The 18,954-nt window shown below is 43.7% G+C and overlaps 1 protein-coding gene across 1 annotated transcript in view; it reads left to right on the top strand.

Annotated features, from left to right (window-relative positions):
• LOC126335722 (uncharacterized) overlaps positions 1–18,954 on the top strand; it is a 48,863-nt gene that overhangs the window by 18,444 nt on the left and 11,465 nt on the right. Inside the window, exons 2-4 of the mRNA XM_049999177.1 lie at positions 1,398–1,520; positions 12,330–12,464; positions 16,120–16,461. Of these exons, the coding sequence (XP_049855134.1) occupies positions 1,398–1,520; positions 12,330–12,464; positions 16,120–16,461 (600 nt within the window). The remainder of the gene's footprint in view (positions 1–1,397; positions 1,521–12,329; positions 12,465–16,119; positions 16,462–18,954) is intronic.

The following is an 18,954-nucleotide window of genomic DNA, read 5'->3' on the forward strand; positions in this document are numbered from 1 at the left end:
CATGTTGGAAGTACATCGCCATTCTGTCATGCAGTGAAACATCTTGTAGTAGCATGGGTAGAACATTACGTAGGAAATCAGCATACATTGCACCATTTAGAATGCCATCGATAAAATGGGGGCCAATTATCCTTCCTCCCATAATGCCGCACCATACATTAACCCGCCAAGGTCGCTGACGTTTCACTTGTCGCAGCCATCGTGGATTTTCCGTTGCCCAATAGTGCATATTATGCCGGTTTACGTTACCGCTGTTGGTGAATGACGCTACGTCGCTAAATAGAACGCGTGCAAAAAATCTGTCATCGTCCAGTAATTTTTCTTGTGCCCAGTGACAGAACTGCACACGGCGTTCAGAGTTGTCGCCATGCAATTGCTGCCGCATTGAAATATGGTACGGGTGCAATCGATGTTGGTGTAGCATTCTCAACACCGACGTTTTTGAGGTTCTCGATTCTCGAGCAATTTGTCTGCTACCGATGTGCGGATTAGCTGCGACACCTACTTGGGTATCATCATTTGTTGCAGGTCGTGGTTGACGTTCCACACGTGGCTGAACGCTTCCTGTTTCCTTAAATAACGTAAACATCCGGAGAACGGTCCGGACACTTTGATGATTTCGTCCAGGGTATCGAGCAGCATACGTAGCACACGCCCGTTGGGCATTTTGATCACAATGGCCATACATCAAAACAATATCGACATTTTCCGCAATTGGTAAACGGTCCATTTTAACACGGGTGATGTATCACGGAGCAAATATCGTCCGCACTGGCGGAATGTTAAGTGATACCAAGTACTTATACGTTTGTGACTATTACAGCGGCCACTATCAGAAAGCGAAAAAAGTGGTCCAACTAAAACATTCATATTTCTTTACGTACTACACGAATATGTATTAAAAATGGGGGTTCCGATTAAAAAAAAAAAGAAGAGACGGAGTTAATATCCGTTTGACCTAAGGCAGCGCCATCTAGCGCGCCAGCCATATCGCCATCTGGTTTCCCCCTTGAAGCTTTTTCATTTCATGCTTATTTCGTGAGATATTTTGCTCGGTCACTATCAATGGACCACCCTGTATGAGTAGAATTGCATTATATTCTATCATTCTTGGCGTTCAAGTTTTGATGGCCAACAGTGTATCAGTATTTTCTGTTGGCGACGTATCCATGTGAACTGAATAGCCATCCTGCGTACACAGACAAGCTGCATCTCAGCCGGCCAGCCCTCCATTGCTGTCAACAAGCGCCTGCACTGTCTCTGACGAACATCTGACGACCAGTGAATGGCTGTATGTAGCCCTGTGTGGAGGTGCTGGGAGACTATTCAGTCTGCTGCGACCGCCCGCTCCTCTTCTTCTGTGGTGTCAGGTGTTGCAGCGTGCGGTGTTTTTGCAGGCAGCGATACGAGCGCCTCCTAAGGGAGCGAGCAGCCGCCTCCCTGATGAGAGAGGCTGCCGGTGCCTTGGCACATGTCTCGGGCCACGAGGCGACGTGCGGGGTCACCACCATCCCACAGGGGTGAGTCCAGCTGCTGGCGCTTCTGGGCTACCAGTTAACGCCAGCTCCCATTATAGGCTGCCTCGCGGGAACGTTAGCGGCAGCGGCAGGTATGCCGTGGAAACGCCCTCAATGACACGTTGTGGCAAGCTTCACGTAGTGGTTTGTACATTCTAAACTGACACTGTGCCCTATGCCCCAAGTCCACACCACTAACCACAGAGCGCTGGGTATGAGGTCAGGTGTGCCCTTCTGAGAATTCTCAGTGACCTGCTGGGTGGACATGCTGGCTGCTAAGAAATATATGTACCGGGTGATCAAGAAGTCACTATAAATTTGAAAACTTAATAAACCACGGAGTAATGTAGATAGAGAAGTAAAAATTCACACACATACTTGGAATGACATGGGGTTTTACTAGAACCAAATAAAAACAAAGTTCACAAAATGTCCGACAGATGGCGCTGGACAGCAAAACTGCTACCGTGACGGGTGAGAGGTACGCCGATATGTTACAGAATCGCATCATCCCCAGCTTGGCTGATAAACACCTGCTGGAACGTGCGATGCTTATGCAGGATGGCGCTCCACCCCATATTGCTAGATGCGTGAAAGATCTCTTGTGCGCGTCGTTTGGTGATGATCGTGTGCTCAGCCGCCAATTTCGTCATGCTTGGCCACCCAGGTCCACAGACACCACAGTCCGTGCGATTATTGGCTTTGGCGTTACCTGAAGTCGCAAGTTTATCGTGATCGACCGACATCTCTAGGGAACCTGAAAGACAACATCCGACGTCAATGCCTCACCATAACTCCGGACATGCTTTACAGTGCTGTTCACAACATTATTCCGCGACTACAGCTATTGTTGAGGAATGATGGTGGAGATATTGAGCATTTCCTCTAAAGATCATCATCTTTGCTTTGTCTTACTTTGTTATGCTAATTATTGCTATTCTGATCAGATGAAGCGCCATCTATCGGACATTTTTTGAACTTTTTTTTTGGTTCTAATAAAACCCCATGTCTTTCCAAGCATGTGTGTGAATTTGTACCTTTCTATCTACGGTATTCCGTGATTTGTTCAGTTTTCAAATTATACTGACTTTTTGATCACCCGGTATATACAGGGAGATTTCTCCACCGTGTACAAATTCTAGGAATTGACCGATGAGGGGATACCGAACAAAAGAGGTCTAATGAACTTACGTAGGGAAATGCGTGGTTTCCGTGCTAGAGACCATTCATTCCATCATTCTCTGTTACACAGACTGCGGTCTAATATGTGCTAGACCATGCAGCCACAGTTATAGTATACATTGTTTCCTGCTAGAGGCTGGTACTGTTCTTGATACGTCATGCTCTAGCCCCAATCCTGCCATTGTAATTGGTAATGTTGTGTCCGATTCGCTTCTCTTGCTGGCTCATCTTAAAGTGGATGTGGGACAGCGTTGTTCACAAGGTTCCATATTCGAATCGAGAGCTTTCCGATATGGTGTTTGCTTACCGAAAGGCAAATGGCAACGGGTGGTGGGCAGCAAGGTTGTATCAGGAGACCTATTCCCTCCAAGAACCTCAGCATTCAATGTTTGGAACAGTGTTTCGCCGTTTCTCTGAAACACTGTCGTTTCAGGAAGTAGGAAATCATGAAGGATGTACCTGTGTGATTAATACTGTGTAAGACGACCACTTGATTAACTCTCTACAATAAGTTGATTCCTTAGGATGGATAGGATGTGTGACTGTTGTGTACGGACGCAGGAGGAGCTGGCCACTGTTCGCGAACAGCTGAGCGTGTTGATGGCCACGGTCAGCCGTCTTCAGGCTGCTGCCTCGGAGTGTAGCGGCAATGGGGAGTCTGGTGCGTCGCATGGTACACCCCAGGTGTTACATGCTTCACCCACTGTCCCTGCTGTCGAGACATCTTCGCGTATACCGGGTGCGGTTGGGCCACTCTCTCCCCAAGGGGAGTGGCGGGTTCCCCGCCGTTCGCGGCGCACGAGGCGGAGGGTAAATGTGGAGGCTGGCCGTGTGGCATCGCCCGCTCTGCCTGTGAGTGGACGTGTGTCTGCTCCTTCAGCAAGGTCCGAGCAGGCACACGGGGGGAGGGGTTTATTAGTTATTGAGAGCTCCAACGTTAGGCGGGTGATGGAGCCCCTTAGGGCTTCCCCGACATTCCCAACTAGTGGCATGTATTTGCTGTCTCCGTCCATGTCTTCCATGCTCGCTAATTTTAGGTTCACACCGGAGGTGGAAAGGTATTTTTCATCGGCGCTGAAGGTTGTGGATTCATTGGCCATCAAGGCGAAAAGGCGAATAACCTTGTTAGAAAACTGCTTCGTAAACAACGAAAACTTCGTCTCATATTGAAGAGAAGCAAAAACGAAACTAACCAAAAAAAAAAAAAAAAAAAAAAAATCCTAAACGAAACGAAAGAAAGTGTAACGAGAGCAATGAGAGAAGCGTTCAATGACTCTGAAAGTAAGACTTTGTCAACCGATAGGAGTAAAATCCCTAAGAGGTTTTTGTCGCATGTGAAACTGGTATGTGTGTCAAAATCATGAAGCCATTCACTCAGTGACCATACTGGCACCGAAACGGAAGATAACAAAGACAAGGCCAAAATACTGAGTTCGGTCTTCCGAAATTGTTTCACCTGTTAAGATCGTAACACTCTCCATCCTTTCAGCCGTCCCACGAAAGCCCAAATGACAGATACTGAGATAAACAATCGCGGAACAGAAAAACAACTACAATCGCTTAGTAGTTGAAAGGCGTCAGGACCAGATGAGACACCTATAATATTGTACAAAGATCATCGAAAGAACATACTCCCCTTCTAAAGTAATTTATCGTAGATAGCTTGAGCAACAGAGGGCACCTAGCCACTAGAAGAAGGCGCAGGTCATTCCCGTTTTTAAGAAGAGTCGTAGGGCAGATGTACACAATTATAGACCTATATCGTGACGTTAGTCTGTTGTAGAATTATGGAACATGTTTTATGCCATGAATTATGAAGTTTTTGGAGAAATAAAATTTCCTCTATAAGAGTCAACATGGATTCGGCAAACAGGGATCTTGTGAAATTCAGCTCGCACTGTTCCTCGATGAGATCCATAGAATGCGCGCTCAGGTTGATTCCTTCACACCAGGAAAGCATTTGACGTCTTCCCGCACTGCCGTTCAGTGAAAAAAATACGAGGTTATGGAGTGTCAGAGAAGATTTGCGACTGGATTCAAGACTTCCTTGCAGATAGAACTCAACATGTCGCTCTTAATCTCTTAATGGAACAAATCGACAGATGTAAAGGTAATATCCAGATTGGCACAGGGAAGTGTGATAGGACCATTATGTAAAGGGGTCGGAGAGATATAGTCATAAGCCACATCCAACTAGCTTTGAGATACAGCGACTTTAGAGTTTCATGGAAGTATAAAAACGTTGAAGAGAAAATAGACATTTCATTGCACCAAAGGTGGAAAACTCTTTCTATTCTGGTGTACGTAACTTGATTTCTCTTGTCTTCTTGGTCCTTACGCGATATCTATGTTGGTGGCAGGAGGATCGGTCTTCAGTCTGTCGCAAAAGCCGACTCTCTAAACTTATTTAACAGCATTTCGCGAAAAGAACGTCTTTACCACTCCAAGGATTTCCATCCGAGTTGACGTAGCATTTCCGTAACAGTGCAACGTTGATTGACCTTACCGATAACAAATCTAGCGGCACGCCTCTGAACTGATACGATCTCTCATCTTATAGGACCAGGTGGAGTTCCCAAACACTCAAGCAGTACTCAAGAATGGGTCGCGTAAGTGTTCTGTACACGGTCTCGTTTGTAGATCAGTTACACTTTTCTAGAATTTTCCTAATAAACGGAAGTGGACCTTTCACGCTCCCTATAATCTGCCTCCCGTGCTAGTTAAATTTCATGTCGCTTTCCAGCGTTTCAGCTACACAGTTAATCGACATGACTGGTCAAGCAGCACACCACTAATTCTGTATTCGAACATTGTGGGATTGCTTTTCCTACTCATCTGTATCAACTTTCATTTTTCCACATTTAGTGAAAGTGCCCGATCATCAAACCGAGTAGCAATTCTGTTCAAGTCATCTTAGAACATAGAATATGCTGGAGAACTCAGTCACAAACAGATGTTAAGGATACTGGTCTGTAATTTGCTTGTCTGTTCTTTTACCGTTTTTATACACGGCAGCCACTCGCGTAATTTTCCAGTCGCTTGACACATTCCGGTTTAAAACGATAGACCAGCCCCCCAGCCTCTTACCTCCTTGATAGGTACACTAGCATTTGTTAGAAGAAATGATGGTCTACCTTTAAGATAAGAACTATTTTTCATAAAATCCACTGTTGCAGTTTCCGCTGTGTGGCCATACTGAAGTGGAATGCTGCGAATATTGTCTAGTACTAGGTTTCTTAATGGCCGCGCGGTGCAAACTACAATAGTGGATTTTACGAAATATAGTTTATTATAGTAAACGAAGACCATGCTGTCTTTTTTAAAAAGTTTTCATGACCTTGAACCCCAGCAACGAAAAGTTAATCAGACTATACTTTCCAGAACGCTTCCAGTAGAACTAAGTGTGCCATTCGCCTTCCTCACTACAGATTTCAAGCGTTCATTCTACTTCTTGCTGCTTCATAGGTTTAAACAGTTTAATAGACTGCTAAAGCTTTCCCCTATGTTGTAACTCATAAATAGTTCAAATGACTCTGAGCACTATAGGACTTAACTTCTGAGGTCATCAGTCCCCTAGAACTTAGACCTACTTAAACCTAACTAACCTAAGGACATTACATACGTCCATGCCCGAGGCAGGATTCGAACCTGCGGCCGTAGCAGTCGCGCGGTTTCGGACTGAAGCGCCTGGAACCGCTCGGTCACAGCGTGTGACTCATAGTGTCCAGTTATTTCTCCTGTTTTGATCGCACCTGGCAACGCTTTGTAGTTGTGTTATCTGAATGTGAATCTGGAGTGATTTCTACATGAAAACTGATGTGCGAAGGAACTGATGGATAAAGCATCGTTTCTAGAAGGGGGGCACGCTTTTCAGCAAAAATGGAGATTTTGGGGGGGGGGGGGGTGGGGAGGGGGGCGGGGAGCGAGGATTGAAGCCTTCATTTGGGTTGCGGGATGTTGGGTAGGTTGCATTTGAGAGGACTAATGCATTTCAGAGATCATCCTATAATATCGGACGGAAATGCTCTTAAATTTATCTGGAAAAGAAAACGAAATGCGGGATGTACTGATATACGTACAATGCAACTTACAAAGTGTAGCGGATACAATGGGATATTAAGATTACAGTTTATGAGGGCTGTATGTCAGGCGAACGTATTCTATGTGTTTGAAAAGATGTGGAAACTTAAGGAGGGTTCGAAGAAGGAAAGAATTCCCGGGTTAGTGCCCCGTTGACAAGTAAGTCGTTATAAACGGGGAACAAGTTGCAATTAGTGAAAGAAATCAACAGTGTTCGTTTCAAAGGAACCATCTTCTTAAGTAATTTACGGAAACCAAGGGAAACCTAAAGCCGGCTGGCAAGATGAGGATATAAAGTGCCGTACATCTAATGCGAGTTCAGTGTCTTTCCCAGTGTCCTTCATTGCCCAGTTACAGCTGTTGCTGCGTAGTATAGGTGATGGAGGTCAATTTAGCACAGAGTATGGGGCTGAATGCTCAAACGTTGGTGGAGTGAAGGTCCAACAGGATTTTAGAAAGTGAAAATAGGACGGATTACGGTCATGGAATTTAGTTCGCAGGTACAGCGAGCTAGTAGTCTCATTCTATCATGTACTTTATTTTGTTTGGTTAATAGAACGTAATTCCAAGTTAGAGATACTGATCGAGTATCACTTGCTACCTACGTATGTGAATGATTAATTAAATGAATAGTGTGGTGGTCGGCTGTTAGGCAGAGCTCTCGAGAGCGGCTTTTCTGTTGACAACAGCGCCGGCAGTCCTACTAGACCCGATAAATCATTTGCGTGTATCATCCATGTCATGTCTGACCGAAAGAGTGGCCCCAATCTACAGATGTATTGGTAATGGTAAACAGATATCCATCAGTATTCCTCAGTGCTCCTACTCAGCTAGATCTCATGGCGATTAACTGAGCTCGAGTCGAGGTGGCAACTACCATGCTTTCGCAGGACCGTCACATAAATTTGTAAGTACTCCCAACACTCACTATTCTCACCACTATTTCGTTGAATTCCCACCACCATTCTCTTCAGCTCTCTGAGTACTGTCACCATTATTTTTCCTGCCCAGGAAGTTTTCCCGTCACTATTTCGTTTTGCTCAGGAAGTAACCCAATTACTAATTTGATCTATTCAGTTAGTACTGTCAGCAATATTTTGTTGTGATTGATAAGTACTCCCAGCATTATTTTGCGCTGTTCACTAACTACACTCACCACTACTTTGTTCTGCTCAGTAAGCATTTCCACCGCTATTTTTTCTGCTAAGATAGTATTCCCACCTCTGTTTCTTCTGTGACGAGGAAGTAATCACATCACTATTTTCTTCAGCTCAGTAGATAGTCCCACCACTATTTTTAATACTCTGTGCTTACTTGTCGCCATTGTATTCTGATCACACCATCGAGATCAGGCCTCGATAACTGAGTGGTCAGCGCGGCCAAAAGCTGTGCAAAGGAGCCCGGGTTCGATTCTCGGCTGGATCGGAGATTTTCTCACCTCAGGGACTGGGTGGTGTTTTGTCTTCATCATCATCGTATCATTCCCATCGACTCACAAGTCACCGAAGTGGCGGCAACTCAAAAGACTTCCACCAGACTACCGGTATACCCGACGGGAGCCCCTAGCCACCCGACACTTCATTTCATTTCTTAGTGATCAAGCACTTAATACTGTCTTGCATCGTTTAACTCTCAAATAATAGGTGCATTTCATTACAACATGGTTACCACAAGTACTTGGTATATGAATGACAGGAGCAGTGATGCACCAGATGCCATCGCGTGTCTTAGGACTCCTATAGATTACGAGTAAGTACTTTTGTGCCTCTCTGAGTGGCGCTTCCTGTATCCACTTGAAAGTGTAAACAGTTGGCGAATTTGAGGGCGCGAACAGCGATAGAAGATTCATCTCGAAGAGTAAAATACAGCATGTAATAAAATTAAATGTCGTGATCCTGTCACTTTTATTTGCGAAGGTGTTTTTATTACGAATGACCCACTGTGGAAACTCCTGAAATATTTTTACACAGAGCAGCATAGTTTTGGTCGCAAGGTAAACATGTACAGGTAGGAAACGGTGGATAGGATACATCAGAAAAAGTCGTATGTTTGCATGATATATTCTTTGTCAATGGGTTGTGTCATTTAGATTTGGTAAGTCTAGCGGAGTGCTGCGGTGCTGTGGCACAGAAATTCCAATGTCTAGCATGTATGGAAACACATTCCTGCAAACAAACAGAAACTTAATTACCTAATTTTATTTTTCGAGATGATGATAATAATCTTTTGGGTGAACCTCGTACTCAAGAACAAATCAGCCAAGTGTAAGACGAAGTGGTTTTATCCTATGAAAGGTTTCGTCAACTTGGCGTGTGTGCTATACGTAGGATTCTTGCACAGTTCTGTTTATTCACAATGCAACCCTCTCGGATTTGCTCCATTGTTTCCATCACAAATACACTAGTGGCCATTAAAATTGCTACACCAAGAAGATGACGTGCTACACACGCGAAATTTAACGAACGGGAATAAGATGCTGTGATATGCAAATGATTTGCTTTTTAGAGCATTCACACAAGGTTGGCGCCGGTGGCGACATCTACAACGTGCTGACATGACGAAAGTTTCCAACCGATTTCTCATATATAAACAGCAGTTGGCCGGCGTTGCCTGGTAAAAAGTTGTTGTGATGTCTCGTGTAAAGAGGAGAAATGCGTACTATCACGTTTCCGACTTTGATAAAGGTCGGATTGTAGTCTATCGCGACATTGCCGCTCGCGTTGGTCGAGATCCAATGACTGTTAGCAGAATATGGAATCGGTGAGTTCAGGAGGGTAATACGGAACGCCATGCTGGATCCCAACGGCCTCGTATCACTAGCAGTCGAGATGACAGGTATCTTATCCGCATGGCTGTAACGGATCGTGCAGCCACGTCTCGATCCTTGAGTCAAGAGCTGGGGACGTTTGCAAGACAACAACCATCTGCAAAAACAGTTCGACGACATTTGCAGCAGCATGGACTATCAGCTCGCAGATCATGGCTGCGGTTACCCTTGACGCTGCATCACAGATAGGAGCGCCTGCGATGGTGTACTCAACAACGAACCTGGGTGCACGAATGGCAAAACGTCATTTTTTCGGATGAACCCAGGTTCTGCTTACAGCATCCTGATGGTCGCATCCGTGTATGGCGACATCGCGGTGAACGCACATTGGAAGCATGTATTCGTCATCGCCATACTGGCGTGCCACCCGGCGTGATGGTATGGGGTGCCATTGGTTACACGTCTCGGTCACCTCTTGTTCGCATTGACGGCACTTTGAACAGTAGACGTTACATTTGAGATGTGTTACGACCAGTGTCTCTACCCTTCTTTCGATCCCTGCGAAACCCTACATTTCAGCAGGATAAGGTCCTGTACGGGCCTTTCTGGACACGGAAAATGATCGACTGCTGCCCTGGCCATTGAAAACGTCTGGTTAATGGTGGCCGAGCAACTGGCTCGTCACAATACGCCAGTCACTACTCTTGATGAAATGTGGTATCGTGTTGAAGCTGCATGGGCAGCTGTACCTGTACACGCCATCCGAGCTCTGTTTGACTCAATGGCCAGGCGCATCAAGGCCTTTATTACGGCCAGAGGTGGTTGTTCTGGGTACTGGTTTCTCAGGATCTATGCACCCAAATTGCGTGAAAATGTAATAACATGTCAGTTCTAGTATAAATATATTTGTCCAATGAATACTCGTTTATCATCTGCATTTATTCTTGGTGTAGCAATTTTAATGGCCAGTAGAGTACCTTTACACTGAATGCTTGACATCATCGGGGGTACACAACTACAGTTGTGCATCTGAGGTGATAGTGTGGCAAGGGGAGGGGGGAGTATGTCTGCTCATATACGTTGGCAGAATAGGGGGAGTTTTCATAGGTGCTAATGCTTATGTGTGGCCACTACAGACAGCAGTCGGGTTCACTTGTCGACAACTTGTCTCCACAAAAGTGTGCTGATGCTGTCCAGCTTTACTCAAAACATGACGCACAGAAACAGAACAACACTACTTTCAAACAAGCAACTAAAGGGACGCCACTGCTAGTGGCATACTGGAGAGGCACTGGAGTTGCACGTATGAACAGCCAGGTTTCCGTGGCGTCGCTTGTGTGGGAGGATTTTCTACAATTCCACTACGAGTTAAAGTGGCTTTACTTAGGGTCGACGCAAGCCTTCACCACCTGTTAAGTACCGCAATTGGACTGCCCCCCATTGATAGTATTTGGGATAATCAGCTCTCTGCCGCAGATTTGATTGCGTATTTGATAATTACTGAAAAAGGTTAACAAAGTTGTTGGCAGTTGCAATTCCACAGCTGGAACGATAGAAATAGCGACTTCATATTGTTGCTTAATTTCTGTATTGTAGTTTGAGGGACCAGCCACTGCAGGAATTGTGGACAGTATGTGGGAAAAAGCAGCCAAGAGTGATGTGACGGAGGCAAAAGTAAAAATCAGAAGTATTTTTACTGCCTCCATTAACGAATATAATAGAACTGGAAAAGGACTGTCCGCAGCTTGTGGTCGTGCGGTAGCGTTCTCGCTTTCCGGCGGGGTTAGGGATTTTCTCTGCCTCGTGGTGACTGGGTGTTGTGTGATGTCCTTAGGTTAGTTAGGTTTAAGTAGTTCTAAGTTCCAGGGGACTGACGACCATAGATGTTAAGTCCCATAGTGCTCAGAGCCATTTGAACCATTCTGAAAAGGAGTGGTGCATTTCCAGATGATATCTGCAAGCCATGTGTGGAAATGAAACGTGGACGATAAATAGTTTATACAAAAAGAGAATAGAAGCTTTCGTAATATGGTGCTACAGAAGAATGCTGAAAATTAGATGGGTAGATCACATAACTAATGAGGAGGTATTGAATAGATTTGTGGAGAAGACTAAAAGAAGGGATCGGTTGGTAGGACATATTCTGAGGCATAAAGGGATCACCAATTTAGTATTGGATGGCAGCACGGAGGGTAAAAATCGTAGAGGGAGACCAAGAGAGGAATACACTAAACAGATTCAGAAGGATGTAGGTTGCAGTAGGTACTGGGATATGTAGAAGCTTGAACAGGTTACAGTAGCATGGAGAGTTGCATCAAACCAGTCTCTGGACTGAAGACCACAACAACAACATCTGCAAGCCAGGTCTGCTGCAGTAGACTACATTTTCATCCTCGAATATTATTTCTTTGTTTGTTGCGTTTGTTACCCCAGATTTATTCCTGTCTCGGCTGTAATGTCAAACTCTCCAACATAAGGATAACACTAAACCAGCTTATCTCAACTGACACCATATTGTAACTGTGCTACTGAAGGGAATTTTTGGTGTCCTATGTGGCACTGCAGTATGCAACGAGTTGTTGCATCCCTTCGGTTGTGTTTCTGAACGCAGTGTTCGGTGACCTCGTGGGAAACTCCATACCTGGCCATCATTACAACGTGACACACACAGTAGTGAAGTCAAGCAATGGTGATTTCGTTTGCTACCACCAATTTTTGTCACAGCTGCCACCATTGAGAAATGTTAATGTTTTCAAGCTGACTGACTTGCTGTTGGTGGGTAGGGCTCCCCAGCCGGCGCACCAGGCTGCCGATGCCATGCCAGGTGCCGGAGCTCACTATGAGGCGGCAGCACCAGCGCCAGCAGCTGCTGCGTCATCATCAGCAGGCAGGCATCCGCAATCCCAGCCGCTCGACCTGTAAGTAGGCCCACCAATACCATACACTAGCTGTGTCCGGTAGCACTTCTCACTTCTCTCTGTTAGAGCTACGCACTCATCAGACAGCTCTAACCAATCAGAGTTCCCCACAGCACCCTCTACTGATACTGAAGTTGGCTTAACTGCTTGACTCAGTCCTAATATTCAGAAGACTAATTGATAAGATTTAACGTACATAAGACCCCGTATTTTTGAAGTATTCCTGCTAATGTCACTAATTTCAATATGGATATCATTTTCAATACTGATTAAAGATAAACTGGTTTGTATGTTTTCCAATGACATCGAGCTGGTATGACATTGTTAATTTTAACTGACAAAACGATGTTTCTGTGAGGTACTCTGACTGGTAACCTTAAGTTTGTTGATAAGTACGGAAATATAGAAATTAAATACAGAAAATAAATAATTCAGTATGTCTAAGGCAATTGTGCAGTTACCATGGCAGATTGATTAAATTTCTGCATCATTAAAGAGATTGTTTTCATCAATTAATTGTGAAACATTTAATATAAATAAATAAATCAATGAATCAACATTTGCCCTGAAAAACAAACATCGATTATACATTAATTTAGATTGTATCTAGTAAAAAATAATGAATATTATTTTTGTTTTTTCGTCTTCTATGTGTTCCTATATTATTGATCCGATTATGATGTTATTGTGTGCACGTACCTGAAGGTTTATGTGTTACTACCACCTCTCCAGAGGTGGTGCTAAGGTTTGGATGCAGAATCCACAATAGGTAAAAGTATTCGATGAAGGCAGATATTAGCATCGAATTAATAATTTTTGGGGATACTAGGGTTATTGATAATAGTCCTTATGACGTTACACTCCTGGGGTGGGGGAGAGGCGCAAGAGCTGGAAAGACAGTAACATATTGGCGTATTTTTGTAACGCCTCGTGCGTTTTCTACCAAACTTGGCAGACAGATGACTTGCTATATCGAAAAAAATTACTTTGACAGACACCCAAAGCAGCCCTATGGCAAAGGGCATGTGTCAGGAGGCTGAGTGGAAGATATTGCTCAGGAACTGTAGGAGCAATTTCAACCCATTTTGCTACATACGTCGCTCATTATGTAAATAAAAATACTGTGGCAGTAAGAAACCCTTCTGTCACTAGGGGTGGAGATGGGGATGAAAGGGGGTGACCTGTAAAAATGTTTGACAGCCACCTGTCAGTATTTACTTCTTGTTCTTAGGCCTGTACTTAGGTGACGTGCAATAATATACATATATATTATGCCATGTGACCTGATACCACAATTACGTTTAATGTTCTCTTGGAGCTGTATGGTATAAAACAATGGAGAACCAAGATTTAGATGAAACTGCAGGGAGAAATTCGCTAAGAATATAAACGAAATATGTGAACAAACATGTCTGAAATAAATTAAATGTGCAAAGTAAATGTCTATGTGAAATATAGCTGATGTGTATGAATGCACGTGAATTTGTCGACAAAAATCAGTAGTTTATAATTATTGTTCCTTCCTGAGAGGTTCGTCACCTTCAGATCTTCCATATTGGTTTTATTTCTCTGATGAAATATAGCTGTTTGCTTCCAGAATATGTAGCTATTTGTAACCTAAACTACAAGTTATGCTTTTTAACTATTCATCTCCTATTGTACATGCATCAAAAAAGTTTTACATCACTTCGGTTCCAAGAGTTCCGAAACCTGAATGGAGATCAACATAAACATCATTTCCGGCCATTTTACTGCTCATGAAAACCACACATTGCATGTTGTACCACCATACAACGACACCTTCAGAGGTGGTGTTCCAGACTGCTGTGTACACTGGTACCTCTAATACCCAGTGGCACGCCCTCTTACGTTGATGCATGCCTGTATTCGTCGTGGCATACTATCTGCAAGTTCATCAAGGCACTGTTGGTCCAGATTGTCCCACTCCTCAACTGCGATTCGGCGTAGATTCCTCAGAGCGGTTGGTGGGTCACTTCGTTCATAAACAGCCCTTTTCAGTCTATTCCAGGCATGTTCGATAGGGCTCATGTCTGAAGAACATGCTGGTCACTCTATTCGAGCGATGTCATTAATCTGAAGGAACTCTTTCACAAAATGTGCACGATGGGGGTGCGAGTTGTCGTCCATGAAGACGAATGCCTCGCCAATATGCTACCAATATGATTGGACTATCGGTTGGAGGTTGGCATTCACGTGTCATACAGCCATTGCGGCGCCTTCCATGACCACCAGCGGCGTACGTCGGCCCCTCCTAATGCCACCCCAAAACAGCAGGGAGCCTCCACCTTGCTACACTCACTGAACAGTGTGTCTAAGGCGTGCAGCCTGGCGGGGTTGCCTTCAAACAAGTCATCGACGATTGTCTGGTTGAAGGCATATGCGATACTCATCGGTGAAGAGAACGTGATGCTAATCATGTGCGGTCCATTCGGCATGTTGCTGGGCCCGTCTGTACCGCACTGCATGGTGTCGTGGTTGCAAAGATGGACCTGGCCGTGGAGGTTGGGAGTGCGGTTGTGCATCATGCAGCCTATTGCGCACAGTGTGAGTCGTAACACGACCTCCTGTGGCTGCACGAAAAGCATTATTCAACATGGTGGCGTTGCTGTCAGTGTTCCTCTGAGCCATAGTTCGTACGTATCAGTTATCCACTGCAGTAGTAGCTCTTGGGCGGCCTGAGCGAGGCATGTCATCGATAGTTCCTGTCTTTCTGTATCGCCTCCACGTCCGAACAACATCGCTTTGGTTCACTCCGAGATGTCTGGACACTTCCCTTGTTGAGAGCCTTTCCTGGCACAAAGCAACAATTCGGACGCGATCGAATAGCGGTATTGACTGCCTATGGTTGAACTATAGACAACACGAGCCGTGTACCTGCTTCCGGATGGAATGACTGGAACTGATCGGCTGTCGTACCCCTCCGTCTAATAGGCGCTGCTCATGCTTGGTTGTTTACATCTCTGGGTGGGTTTAGTAACGTCTCTGGACAGTCAAAGTGACTGTGTCTGTGATACAATCTCCGCGGTCAACGTCTGTTCTGAGAACTGAGGTGATGCCATTTTTTTTACGTCTTTTCTGAGAACTGAGGTGATGCCATTTTTTTTTTTTTGATTTGTGCATATTACATAAATGACATTGTAATATTGTCATAATATAATTTATGAAAGTTGTATCTTTACACTGACGCTCAGTCTCAAAGTATTATTTCTGTATATCAATGCTTGATAATGAGGCAGTAAACCAAAAGTGAACTGGAAATGAACAAAAATTGGGTGACTGTGGAGTTGCTATTTTCAAAAAGGAAAGGCTGATATGTGATTATTCTTGTCTGATAAGAGCATATTATTCTGCCCAAACACTGTACATCTTCCACTACATGGTGTGCAGCCTATTAAACATTTGATACAAATGTTTGTGGCAGTACATCAGTTTTCCATGGGCTGGAAGCAAAATATAAGTTAACAGATTGGAAAAGACGTGGCACTTTCTCTAGTACGCATTCAATAGATAACAGCGACACAGCACATACTACACCAATAAGTAATGCAACCCATTCATTTGGCGCCAATTCATGCTGTCATTATTCCATACAATATCCGTTCAGTGTGCTTAGATTTCAAATCCTTGCATGCAGGTCACGTCAGACATCACATCAATGGAGACCAGCTGGAGCATCTGGTGAAGGCGGTGCAACTGTCAGAGGTGCACCCCACGCTCACAGTGCTCCTGCTGTTGGAAGCTCTACTACGTATGCACCAGCTGCCATAGCATTCACAGCTTATGTACCAGTTGTTGGATCCTCTGCTTTCTATGCTCAAGCTACTGGATTTCCTGCTACATACTCTCAAGCTCCCAGAGCTTCTGCTATGTATGGTCAAGCTACAGGACTCTCCACTTCTCAAGCTCAACAAGCTGGGCACTCTGCTACGTATGCTCATATCGCTGGACAGCCACCCACCTACAAGACAGCACAGAGGTAAGGCCACCTCATGCAAATGTGACATATCTTTAATTCTAATGAACCTATTATGAAGTTCATGAATGAAACGATGGATCAAAATTCATGACAATTTATTGGGGTCTCTTGGACGACAGCACCATGTTGTAAGACAGTAACACTAGACCCTTCTCGTGAGTATCATGCTGTCCATGGCACTCATAAACTGTATGTTGAAAATAATTTAGACAGCCAGCTGAAACTGTAGCTGTTCATAGGCCTATCTGGAGAAATAATGTAGAAACATAATTCATGCATTAACTGATAGCTGAGCACAGATAACCAATTTTTAGATCCTTTTACTCGCTGATATTGCACTGTAAGCTATGGTCGTTTAGCCACTGGTCATTGCACTTCCAAACTTCAGGACTGTGTGGATGGACATCCAACTAAAACTAAAATCATTCAGAAGCCCACCTCAAGAGATATAGGTTTAGCCAAAATGCTTGACTCAGAATGGATTGACCCCATCTTTAGAGTTTATTAATATTTCTGCCATTGTAGGAATGCTTGCTCTTATGTGGCTAGAGATGTACTGGAAACGGTTTGTGAGGCCCCTGATGTCACATTCTAAATCGTTTATTTTCTCTAGTTCCCACTGCAGAACCCTCAACCACATCACACGACCTCACAACACTGATGAACGATTCATCCTAAATGTTCCCAGTATTAAAACATTATTTATATTGATATGCTTTTACATATGAGTTTTTTCGCTCAGAAACAGGCAGTTTGAGCAATGTGTGATGCAATTTCGTGAATCTCTTGTCGACTGCTGTTCACAAATCTGGGAATTCTGACATTGGCCTCTCAATGTATATATTCTTTAACCTTATTTGCTGTTAATGAAGAGGGTTTCTTCAAATTTTTGGGTGATTCATTTTCTGAGAACCACTTCAGAATTCTATAGAAAACATCGTTTATCACATCTTCTGTTGTTTTTTGTCTAATGGTATTTATTATAATACTAGTACCATCTGCAAAAAGCACGAATTTCGCTTCTTGAATGTTAAGTGGAAGGTCAGTAACATATATAAGGAAAGGGAGTGGACTGAAAATTGAGCCCTGTGGGACTCCTCTAGTGACTTTTTTTTCATGCTCAAATAGAAATATATCCATTGCATTTTAAGACTTATTTCTCAAACTAGATCATTACCTACACTTTAGCTAAATATCATCATCATAAGAATCATAATTAGCTATTTCACATCCACTGCTAGATAAAGGCCTCCTCTGCCATATTCTATGCATTATCTACTTCAGCTTTGTGCGTCCATGTTTTTTGCCCAACTTTCATAAAATTATAGTCTAGGTCTTTTGTTATGTCTAATAATCGAGCAAAGAACTTCCTCACTCCATTTGGCATTCGTTCCCCTCGATTTGTCTCCTAGCACCACTCAATTTTCATTAGTTATAATTACATCTTTCATTCCACTCTGTTTCCTACTCCAAATTTGTTTCTTTTCTTATTGCTTCTACTAATTCCCAACACGCCGGTCACGATTGCCATCTGAACAACTCATAAGTTATTTTATGGCTCCCACAATAAAAGCACATGCCCTATTGGTGTCAAGTTAAATCTTTTAATACGGACTGATATAAAACTTTGCATTTAACATGCACTGGAAACTTAGTTTTGAATACCACATTTACATAGGCGTCCGCAGCGAGTATGCATGTTTCTTTTGGGGGTGGGGGTGGGGGGGGGGAGGTGGAATAACTACAACAAGGTGCACTGAATATCAACCCCCACCCTCCACCCCCTCTGAGAAACCAGACATCAGAGTTTTAAAACTTAAATTGAGTATAAATCTACGAATTCTCTGGTATATAACAAGTTTTTGCGTCATCTACGAAATTTAATTTTTGTGGCGTGGTAAACCTCATTTATTTCAAAAATGGCAATTTTAGTGTCTTGACGCCCGACCCCCCCCCCCCCCACCCCCCCTCCCTCCTTGGGAAAATTTCTGCGAAGGTCCGTGCCTATTCACTTTACTAAAAGCACACCAGGCCATTTTAATGTTTCATCTACATCTACATATACTAGATTACTCTGCAATTTACAAGAGTAAAATTCGGTAAGTCAGAGATATTGTTTCATACTTCACGATCGTAATAGCTCACGCCTAGGAACGCTCGTATCTGCTGTAAGCTCTCAGTGTGAGAATCTTTGCTTAAAACTTCATACTATCCGTCCACCCTTTGAAAATTAACTCTCGAAGCGTTTTGAAACTAAATAATAGTTTTTTCATTATATATGCTCACTCCTATTAATCGCCGTACAACTTTTCTTCATAACAGTCTCCCATCACTACCAGAGATAGGACGATGTTTTTTTTTTTTTAAAAAAAAGAAAAACTTTATAAGAGCAGCTTTTTTACCTTATTTATTTTATTTTTAATCAAAGGAATAGCCTGGGAATGGCTTACGTAAAACATCGTGGGACCTCGCTTGCCGCCGGTTGGACTGCTA

Source organism: Schistocerca gregaria, chromosome 2 (assembly GCF_023897955.1).
Source record: "Schistocerca gregaria isolate iqSchGreg1 chromosome 2, iqSchGreg1.2, whole genome shotgun sequence".
NCBI lineage: Eukaryota > Metazoa > Arthropoda > Insecta > Orthoptera > Acrididae > Schistocerca > Schistocerca gregaria.